The sequence below is a fragment of the Rutidosis leptorrhynchoides genome, chromosome 1, assembly GCF_046630445.1.
Source record: "Rutidosis leptorrhynchoides isolate AG116_Rl617_1_P2 chromosome 1, CSIRO_AGI_Rlap_v1, whole genome shotgun sequence".
Classification (NCBI taxonomy): Eukaryota; Viridiplantae; Streptophyta; class Magnoliopsida; order Asterales; family Asteraceae; genus Rutidosis; species Rutidosis leptorrhynchoides.
The window spans coordinates 617,438,408-617,450,491 of record NC_092333.1 but is presented as its reverse complement, the minus strand read 5'-3'; the positions used below and the strand labels follow the sequence as shown (position 1 = coordinate 617,450,491).

General features: G+C 31.6%; 1 protein-coding gene across 1 annotated transcript; it reads left to right on the top strand.

Annotated features, from left to right (window-relative positions):
- The first annotated feature begins 5,706 nt into the window (after window positions 1–5,706).
- On the top strand, window positions 5,707–11,856 carry LOC139885514 (mitochondrial outer membrane protein porin 4). The gene is made up of 7 exons (XM_071869271.1): window positions 5,707–5,833; window positions 7,959–8,060; window positions 8,942–9,009; window positions 9,645–9,755; window positions 9,914–10,000; window positions 10,321–10,529; window positions 11,265–11,856. Exons 2-7 carry the CDS (start codon window positions 8,012–8,014, stop codon window positions 11,569–11,571), a joined length of 831 nt encoding a protein of 276 aa, XP_071725372.1. The 5' UTR covers window positions 5,707–5,833; window positions 7,959–8,011; the 3' UTR covers window positions 11,572–11,856.
- Window positions 11,857–12,084: the final 228 nt, after the last annotated feature.

Genomic DNA, 12,084 nt, shown 5'->3' with positions numbered 1-12,084 from the left:
CCATTTTCAATGCGTTCATTACCATTGAACGTAAAATCCTAGGAATTCACCTGGAATTCATTAGGTCACCTGAACCAAATCGGGTGTCAACCGTAAGAACGGTGGTTGCATAGCATGGTCAAAGACAGGACCTTGTGCCAGACCGAAAAATTATAAGAGTGAGCTTTACTATTGCTCCTACAAAGGATAGTAATTGCATCCGATACGTTATAATACCATAATTAAAAGCATGTCAGGGGACATTGCCTTAACAGTTGCTTGTTCAACGCTTTCCTTTACAACCGGACGGTAGTTTACCGAAAGGTAATATACGGAGCAAGTATACTGGACTTGTTGCTTTCCCAATACAAGGTTAGCAAGTGGGTGACACAAAACCACAAGTTTTGAGCTAAAATTTTCAAATCTAAAACCCACCAAACCCACAAAAACAATTTGCAAACATCGGTGAAGGGTTATTCCGGAAAACTTATCTAGGGTAAAAACTAGATTTAATTTTCAAAAGATCAAATGTTTTCATAAAGATTCAATTTCCTTAAAGGATCTAAATTTTATAGTCATGTGGGACTGTAAACCACATCGTTACTACCATTGTTTATACCGCCGTATAGAAATCACTGATGTACAAAGTGTGAAGAATAAAGAGGTGATTCTAGTATTTCAAGACTATATTGCTTGAGGACAAGCAACACTCAAGTGTGGGAATATTTGATAATGCTAAAAACGAACATATATTTCATAGCATTATCCCTCAAGAAAAATAAGCTTTTAGTTGCAATTGTTCTATTTACAAGTGATATTCGTTTAAATAATAAAAGGTGAAGACAAAAGGCAGATTCGACGAATTGAAGACGCAAACGACCAAAAAGCTCAAAAGTACAAAGTACAATCAAAGAGGTTCCGATTATTGATAAGAAACGTCTCAGAATTACAAGAGTACAAGATTCAAAACGCAGAGTACAAGATATTAAATTGTACGCAAGGACGTTCGAAAATCCGGAACCGGGACCAGAGTCAACTCTCAACGCTCGACGCAACGGACTAAAATTTACAAGTCAACGGAGTACAAGAATATAATATAATATAATATATATATATATATAATTAAATTTAATTATATATATTATATTATATAATAAATAAATAAGCAGCCCACGTTTTTAAAGACTTTTGAGCCTCCCCAGCTGGCCAAGCGATCGCATGGCCTTGAAGGGCAAAGCCCATGCGATCGCATGAGGCCCTTTTCCAGCCCACATGCCTATAAAAGTCGCAGTTTGGTGCATCAAAAAAGATATATATACATCCATCAACTCTCAACGTATATATATATATATATATATATATATATATATATATATATATATATATATATATATATATATATATATATTTATATTTTAATTTTAATTTTAATTTTAATTTTAAATTCTAATAATAAGGGTATGTTAGCGAATGTTGTAAGGGTGTAAGTCGAAATTCTGTCCGTGTAACGCTATGCTATTTTTAATTATTGTAAGTTATGTTCAACCTTTTTAATTTAATGTCTCGTAGCTAAGTTATTATTATGCTTATTTAAGCCGAAGTAATCATGATGTTGGGCTAAAAATACTAAAATTGGGTAATTGGGCTTTGTACCATAATTGGGGTTTGGACAAAAGAACGACACTTGTGGAAAGTAGACTATGGGCTATTAGTGGGCTTTATATTTGTTTAACTAAATGATAGTTTGTTAATTTTAATATAAAGATTTACAATTGGACGTCCCTATAAATAACCATATACACTCAATCGGACACGATGGACGGGATATTTATATGTACGAATAATCGTTCATTTAACCGGACACGGGAATGGATTAATAGTCTATGGACTTATTAAAACAAGGGTGAAATTATGTACAAGGACACTTGGCATAATTGATAACAAAATATTAAAACCTTGGATTACACGCAGTCGATATCCTGGTGTAATTATTAAACAAAGTATTAAGACCTTGTTACAGTTTAAGTCCCCAATTAGTTGGAATATTTGACTTCGGGTATAAGGATAATTTGACGAGGACACTCGCACTTTATATTTATGACTGATGGACTGTTATGGACAAAAACCAGACGGACATAATAAATAATCCAGGACAAAGGACAATTAACCCATGGGCATAAAACTAAAATCAACACGTCAAACATCATGATTACGGAAGTTTAAATAAGCATAATTCCTTTATTTTCATATTTAATTGCACTTCTAATTATCGTATTTTTATTTATCGTCATTGTATTTAATTGCACTTTTAATTATCGTACTTTTTAATTATCGCAAGTTTATACACTCGCACTTTTATTTATCGCATTTTCATTATCGTTATTTACTTTACGCTTTAAATTAAGTCTTTTATTTATTTAATATTTTACATTAGGTTTTAACTGCGACTAAAGTTTTTAAAATCGACAAACCGGTCATTAAACGGTAAAAACCCCCTTTTATAATAATAATATTACTTACATATATTTGTATTTTTATAAATTAAAACTAATATAGCGTTAAGCTTTGTTTAAAAGATTCCCTGTGGAACGAACCGGACTTACTAAAAACTACACTACTATACGATTAGGTACACTGCCTATAAGTGTTGTAGCAAGGTTTAGGTATATCCATTCTATAAATAAATAAATATCTTGTGTAAAATTGTATCATATTTAATAGTATTTCATAGTAAAAATAAATCTATTTCATATACACCTCGCATAACATCAAGTCCATCAAATATCCATCGAGTATTTTTTTTCCTTCTTATTTACGTGTTGTATTATAACATCTCATGTAGTTTCTCCTTTGCTGTTTCGCATTTTAATGCTTGTTCTCCATGCTTGTATGTACTGTACCTTCTCATATTAATATAATTCATTTGCCTTTAAAAAAGTAAGTGGTTAGACACTTAGACTTAAAATACATGTGACAATCAAATTTTCTTGAAGTGTTTGTTTTTTGTATGAGAACAATAAATTTAGAATGAAGGGAGTAACAATTATATTAATAACAACAACAATGATAATTATAGTTGATTTTTAATAAATGAAAAGTTATGTGATTGATTTGTGATAGCGAGAAAATAAATATTAACCATTTTTGTATTTTAGTTTATGTTTTGTCGAAAATAAGGACCCAATTGTCTTACCAATAAAGTGAGACATACATCGTCGATTGGTAAAAACCATTCAACAAAATAGAAAAAACTATATATACGAGTACAATAATAATAATAATAAAAATGAGTAGTTATTGAAAAATGAAAAGTTATGTGATTGATTTGTAATAAGTGAAAAAGTTAAAAATTAATAAAGTGAAAAGTTACGTGGTTGATTTTTAATAGGTGTAAATAATAATAATAATAATAATAATAATAATAATAATAATAATAATAATAATAATAATAATAATAATAATAAAATGAGTAGCTATTAAAATGTAAAAAATAATGTAACTGATTTGTAAAAAGTTAAAAGTTGTGTGGTTGATTTGTAAAAAATAATAATTTTTGTGTTAATTTGTAAAAGTTTAAAAATTATTATTTTATCATTAACAAATTTTAGAAGGCCGTTTAGTTTAATTTAATATTGAATTGGAGTCCATACATGAAGTACAGAATAGTAGACATATTGCCTTATAAAATCAATCATATCCATAAAATGATGCAAAAGCCCATCTTAAACATAATTGAAGATATATTACTCAAACACAAACTAAGGCTTGAATTAGCACTCAAGATGAATCATCAATTCAATGATCGGTTATTAAAGAAAGCCGAATTAAACATGACCAAAGAAAATTCTTAGTAGAAAAAAGCCTCGAACAATCAAACTCGAACTTTAGCTTAAAAATGATTATAACGAGAATTTATTCATGAAACACCAATAATGAAGAAAGACTATTAATTAGCCTAACTCCTTAAAATTCTTAGATATTTATTTATTTAATTTTGTGAAAAAACTGAAAGTTTATATGAAGGAAAGGTATTATATAAAAAAGATAAAAGCCTGAACATGATACAAAGAAGACCGATAATCAACGTCTTAAACAAAAGAACCATACATCTGAACAAACTAAACTACTCCGTATGTTTTTTGTTGTTGCAAAAAACGATAACTCATATAGAACGAATCCGTTTTTCAAAAGAAGGCTACTGCACTGCTGCTGCTCTCAGCCGTTCAGATCAGTAAGGTTTGATTTAATTAAATGAGTTTGATTTAGGAAGAAAATTAGGGTTTATAAAGACATACAGGGAAGAAGATGAACACAATGTTCCAGAGTTTTTATTTGAAAATAAAAGAAAAGAGCTGAAAAGAAATATTTTAAAAATGGTATTCTTGAGTTTTTTTAAGGAGAAAAAAAAGAAAGAAGTGAACCAAATTTTTTTGTTGCCTAATTTCCTCTCCACTTCTTTCCTAATTGAAAGGATTTATTTTCTTTTATTTTCTCTTCTTTTCTCTTCCATTCTTTTCTTTTCCTAAAAAAAACTCGCGAACATGGTAGAAGCTAAAAGGGAAAGATAAAAATACATATTTACCCTCATGTGAAAGACATGTGGTTAATTTTAACGGAGGCTGTCAACATCTGTCAGACAGAGTAACCTTTTTTCCAACATTTGCATACCATAGTGGTCGTTTTTGTCAAAAAATAATTTAATGACTAAACTTGCAATTTGAAACAAATTATGGGGACTGCTTTTATAATTTTGTCAAAAGTATATTATAATTACTTTTATGAGTACTACGATGTCAATTGATCGGTTGTGGATTGAGTGGTGCCCTATTCATATCCATATCTATTTATTTTTTTGTTCATCCATATCCACATTTATTTATTTTTTGTTCATCCATATCCATATACATATCAATATCCATTTATTTTCAGTTCATCCATTAATATCCATATCCACTGGATAAAGCGAGTTAATGGATATCCACTAGACATTATAAAAATGTTACAATATTTTTCTAATAAATACGTAGTACAACAAAAAATAAATATAACATGACGTAATTAAAATCTATTCACAAAATGTGTGATCTTTGTCGAAGATATAACATATATTGTTGAATTTTACTATTAAACATAGATTATGTAAAATTAAATAGGTAATTTATATGTTTATTTTATTAGATATACATGTTTTATTCTAATATATTATAGTTATTTTAGTATAAGATTGAAAACAAGATATAAATTTAAGAGTAAATGCATGTGTAATAGTAAATATGTAATCATACACATATATTTATATATTTGTATGTGTATTTCGGATTATAATTGATATATCCATAGATGAATTTTTCAACTATATCCATATTCATATCCATTTAGGTTCATCAATATTCGCATTCATATATGTTTAATATTCGCATCCATATATGTTTAAGGTCATCCATATTCATAACAAAGCTGGTGGATCAGATGGATATCCAGTGAATCCGGTGACCAATTGCCATTATTTAAATATACTTTTTATAAATATTACCCTTTGTTAAAAAAACTCTTTAAAGTTTGTGCAATGACTTTTTAAAAGACATTTGACCAAAACGTTCATTATTTTGGGCGTGAATAACAAGCAGATTGATCTGGACGGCTGAGATCAGCAGCGGTGCACGATAGCCTTCTGTACTGGTCAAGACCGCCAAAGAATCTCGAGAGTTGCCACTGGGACGAGATATATATACACATTCCACACAAAACAAAAACCCTAATTTGAAAGAGTCATCAGCGCATCTCCTTTTCAACAAAAAAATCTGCGCATATCAATCGCCGTTGCTCATCCTCTCATTGTATTCGTTTTGTATATGTAAGCATATTTCTTCTTTATGTATCGTATGTCATATAATTATGATTATTGAACTGTCTGAAATCTGATCACCGGTAGGTTGTTATTGTCAATTTGATTTTAATTCGGTTTAATCATTTAACGCGTGGTTATATATGATATATGAATATGAAATACGGTGATTGATTTGGAGTATTGTAGATATTGTAACTCGTTGCAGCTATTTAGGTATTTTTTGTTTTGTATTGTAATTGCTATGATGATAATGATGGTAACAATGTTCGTTGAGAGGTTTGGTATAGCTAATGAATTTCTAGGGTTTATAGGAAGAAGATGCGTACTGTTACTTTAAACTGTACTGAAATAAACACCAATACACCTTCTTATTGTTTTACTATACATGATGCATATGCTCTTTATTTGTTCACATTGTTATGCAAGTAACTTTTATATTATGTATGAAGTGTTGATACCTGAGTAGTTGAGTTGGAGACTTGAGTGTTGAACGGACTCATATAACTGAAATTAAAAGATTCAATTAGAATAGGGCTTAGTTGTATACAGCGTTGATTTGATAATGTATGGATCTTTTGGTGACATTCCGACCACATTCACACAATATCAGAGACAATCATCTACATCACGAGATTCCTAGCCCTTTTACAAACCAACCCTGAAAGTTTTATTCATTTCCGACCACTGGACAACCGCCACAAGCCGCTATCGGGACTTTTTTGTTTGGCCGAATTCCCCATTATTCCTAGCGTATTTAGTATCACAGGTACCGGAATTTACCGATTGTTTGACGTGTTTCGAATTACCATCACCCTAAACCACTATCTTGATTAATTTCGACCGTATACACCTGATCCTCGTTTGACGCGACCGTCCGCCACCACCGACCGCTGTCCGTCAACACTTAACACCACTAGAATCTTCACAGCCTTGTAAGGCACCCAAGCATTTAAGTTGTTAGCTAACTTGTAACTTTTGGAAATAAGAAGCTTATTAATAATAATAATAATAAAAAATAATAATACAGTAATAAAATAAATAAATAATAACAAATAATAATAATATAAACCAATCCTAGGCTATACAATAGCCATGATCGCCGCCGTGAACCATCGTAGAGTCACTGACAACCGTCGCTGTCGCTACAGGAACTCCAAGTCAGTTAAAAAAACAAAAAAATAAAATAAAATAATAATGACATTGAAAATGTCTTGAGGAAAATGCTACAGTATCAGTTGTTATCTCAATTTGTAGGCCATACAACAACTACTTTAACAGTTGACCGCTTTTGACTGTAGTAAAAATCCCTTATTACTCCCGATTAATTTCTTGATTAAAAACATGCCATACACGGTCCAATGCCCACCATATACGGCGGTGGCATTTAGGTGCCGTATACAGTGTTGATATGGTAGTGTAAGGTCTAGATTTATCTATATATACGTCTATGTAATCCTCATTACAACACACAATCAGTATAAAATGCACACAATTATTATTACCTGCTTAACTTGCTACCTATTTTACTATATTATATAGTTATTGTTGATCTGACTTACCTCTTTTATCTGTTTTGTTATATATTCTTTTATATTTCAGTTGTCTTTTTATTTTGTGTTTTCATAATGATACTGCTGACTCCCTTTAATTTCTTTTGATCATATCCGTTTTGTTTGGGGTGTATGGTCATTGTAGAGTTTCTGGATTGTTTTGTACCAGTTGTCATACTTGACTATGCGTGTTTTCTCTAAGTTATTATCCAATTGCACAGTGCATTGCATTTCTATTTGTCTGTATATTTTTTGAAGTATCGCCTGTTACAAACATCTGCTCCCATACATTCTTGATGGTAAACTGACCCATCAATTTATGGATTACAACATGTTGTTAGGGCCTTTGTTTCCTTAAGATTATCAATTTCTATTAATCAATAGTCATGTGTATTTTAATTTAGTTTCATTTATGTTGCAATAACTTGATAACATGTAGTAGTTATTCCCAAAAATTACCATCCTTCATGCATAGTAGGCTGAACACTCCATGACAGTTCATTTTACTTGTAACATCATTAGATGGTATTATCTGTCAAATATTTGTGTGATGCTTATTTGACATATGACGTGTCACTCAGGCTGTGATTGGAAGCTGGGAGTTGTAATCTGTATACTAATCCAGTAAATCACAATGGGCAACGGTCCGGCACCCTTTTCAGATATTGGAAAACGAGCAAAAGGTAAGTCTCATTTATCTTTATATGCTCAGCTTCTTGGTGTCAAAATTATGATAACTCAGAATGAATTTACTTCTCCAGTGGTCAACCACCTATTAAATTGAATTTATCATTGTTTGATCCATCGTTTTCTTCCTTTTGTATCAAGCCTCTAATAGTTGCTTATGTTTGCTGTTATGTTTTATTCATGTATGCATTAATATGCAAGTTGCAAATTCAAGCTTGCCTATTGTATGCTGTCAATTTCATGAGGCTTATCCTATGTTGAAAAAACCAAGTATGTAGTGTTTGGTGTTACAATAATGGTAAAAAGGTGGATGAGGCTGTCAATCTTACAAACTATAAAAAAAGGAGGCCTGCATTATATACCTGTAGAGACATTATAATTGACCTGTGGGTTTTGTATCAACACTAAATTTCACTAATATATACACTAGACCCTGCATTTGTGAAAGGTAGGGATCTTTCTCTGATGAACTAGTAATATGAGATTATTACCACTTCGACGTTTACAGTTTTTTGTCACAAGTATATGAAATTATTAATGGTGGTTTTATTCAGTTTTAGCTTAGTGATATTTAAGTACGTGAATAGTTTTTTCTATATACCCAATCCTTCACCTAGAATGGTTTTTTTGTATGTTTATATGAAGGCTAAAAAGTTTCTATTTAGTTACTGTAACTGCGATAAAGCTGAGTTTTATTGTTTTATGGTGTATTATAGATCCGGCTTTTTTAAATGTAAAATTTTGTGTTTGTGCGCTTGAAAGGTATAAAATTTTTGGATATGTAAAGATGATGTCTGATATAGTGCCTATGCTTAAATAAGACAGTTGCTTTTTCATCAGATAAAATGTTGCTGACCATTGTTATTGCTTAATACAGATCTGTTGACCAAAGATTACAACTATGACCACAAGTTTGTATTATCAGTTCCTGGATCAACTCCCATGGTATGTGCATGCTTTGTATGTCTAATACGTACCTCATCATACATGTTTATGATTTATCTATTTTTTTTGTTTTTTATCTTCATTAATCATGGAGGTGAACTTCAAAACAACTTGAGCAGTTGTCTGTAGTTTGTGTAGGTTTAATGGGGACTCGAAACAATCCAAGAACTTTTACTAGAACTTGCAGCTCTTTACTAAACGCCCACTTACAAACTTATACTGTTACTCGGTGGCTGTAATTAGTTTAAACACCCAAACTTATATGGGTTGCAATCCAAGGGCTCAAAAGATGTAGTTTATTGGAATCTTTCGAAACATGAACTCATTTTTTACATGTTTACATGGTCATAGTATCCTACCTGTAGTCACCTTACAGGTTCATTTTTGTGGCAGTGTGAAATAATCTTATAAATGTGTCTAACATTTGATTGAAACTCTGGCACGTTATGATCAGTCATTCTGAGCGCGCTTAATTTGACACATGCTGTCTTTTGATCATACTAAAGTGAACCTGTTAACTTTAGATTGTTTGTAATGGTACTTCTAGTGAAACATATTCCATATTTCTTGTTCTAGGCTTTAGTGAATTTCACTCATGTTCTGTATTGTAAGTTTGTAACTTTAACTTTTTACAGGGGCTGACGGCTACTGGTTTGAAAAAAGGTCAAATTTTTCTTGGGGATATAAGTGCTCAGTACAAGAGTGGAAGGGCTATTGTAGATGTAAAAGTTGATACATATTCAAATGTAAGAACTTATGAGTTTTCTACCTGGATGAAGTGCTCTGTTTTTTATATACTGTTTCTGATAGGAATTGTTGGCCGACTATTTTTTTAAATATCAAGCTGCTTAAAATGGTTTATTCAATGTTTTGTTAGGCATTCTAATTTTTCATCATTTTGCAGGTGGCAACAAAAGTAACTGTTAATGAAGTAATGCCTTGTACGAAAGCAGTATTAAGCTTTGATGTTCCTGATCATAAATCTGGAAAGGTCAGTGGTTTTACATGTAAAGTATAATATAATACTCTGTATAATATGTATGCTGTATGCTGTATTCGCTACTTTTCAAAATTATTAGAGGTTCTTTTTTCTTTTCTGTGCTGTTTGGAGATTTTGGGTTCCAAGTATATCTCCGAAACAAGATCCACTAGACTGTTAACGTTTTGTACATTGAACGTTTGTGCACATCTTTTGTTTTTTGTATGGGTTTGAATCTATTTCAAGTATATTTTTTGTTGTTGTTGATATCAGGTATCGATCATACAAGAATACCGAATAATTAATGTGAATTGTTTTGTATATGCTCTCAGCTTGATGTTCAGTACCTTCATCCTCGAGTTGCTATTGATTCAAGTATCGGTCTGAACCCGTCCCCAGTTTTAAATGTTGCTGCAGCAGTTGGTCACAACGATATACTTCTCGGTGGTGAAGTTGGGTTCGATACCGCCTCGGGTTCTTTTACCAAGTACAATGCTGGGATAAGCTTTAACAAACCGGACCTCTCTGCTGCTCTTATACTGTATGAATTCCCATCCTATATTTTCCTTTCTTAAGTATCATGTTTTTGGTCAATTATCATAGTCTGTCTTGCTTTCTGTTGGTGATGGTTTCATGTGTGTAGAAAGTTGATTGTTGTGAAACATAAAAAGTAGCCGTCTATAGAGACAATTTTTAACTTTTATGGACCAAAATTTATGCAATAGGTTTTTTGGTAGTGATGTAAATGAGCAAATTTACGGTTGGTTATTCAAAGATGAGAAGAAAGCTTATCCAGCAGATTAGTTTACAACCCTTATGTATTCCTTCTATAAATTATTTTTGCTTTTTTTTGCTTAAAATTTGAGTTAGAGGTGTCAAATTGGGCAGGTTTGGCTTGTTTTGTATAGGGTAAATTTGGTGTGGCTTGTTGTCTATAAGGTAAATTTGGTTTGGCTTGATACTTGTTATGTTTGAGTATGGTTTGAACTAGGCGGGGTCGGTCTGACCTGCAACTTTGTAATGATAAGAATTTTTTTGAGTATCTAAACAATATCATTTTGATAGTAAACTAGTTTTTAATAAAAACATTAAAGTCTGAATTTGAGTTATTTTCATGTACATAGGGAATATTAATGATGGAAAACTTGTTTATTTTTCACGTGAATGAGTTTCTGTGTATTAAAAAAAGTAGAGCTACCCACAAATAATAAGCTGAAATTGCTTTCTACCATTTCTTATTGATGTAATTAGCCTAATTATGACCTCACAAATGCAGGGCAGATAAAGGGCAAACATTGAAAGCATCATATGTACACACTGTGGATGCTTCAAACAATACACAAGTTGTTGCTGAAATGACACACGGATTATCCACATTACAAAACAGTTTTACAATTGGAAGTTCTCATGTTCTTGACCTTTACAACACGGTCAAAACTAGGTTCTCCGACAATGGAAAAGTGGCAATGCTGTGCCAACGAGAATGGCGACCAAAATCATTGATTACTTTTTCAGCAGAATACGACACCAAGAACACTGAAGTGGCTCCCAAGTGGGGTCTTGCTCTAGCTCTGAAGCCTTGATACGTTTTCCAGGTGGATCATTTTCGTTTGTTAAAATTATTAATCTTTGTTAGAAGCCACATTTTCGTATGGCTTGATAAAATCATTTTGGAACATTCTGACATTCAAAGGGTATATTGATGTTGAATTTCATTTGGGAAAATTGACCCAAATTTTGTTAACATTCATGTTCATGTAATCGGGAAGACGCAAGTGTATGTTAGATTGTGATGGGGGCATAAGTTGTCCCATAAATCATATTTTTCAGCTTAATAATCCATGATCATGTTCTTACAAGATTCCTCACATGCATATTGTTTTTTCTTTTTTGCCCTATGCTGTGATGATTCTTTTCTTCACTTTTTCCATCTTTACTTTCGTTGGTGAATGTTAATGTTATTATTACTGGTATTTGCATAATTATCTTATGCTCATGATTGGTTACTACAATCAGAGCTTGTTATTCATGATTTAGTTTCAAGCGGTTTTGAACTTGAGTATTTTTATCAATATATGTTTACCAGTCAACTCAAT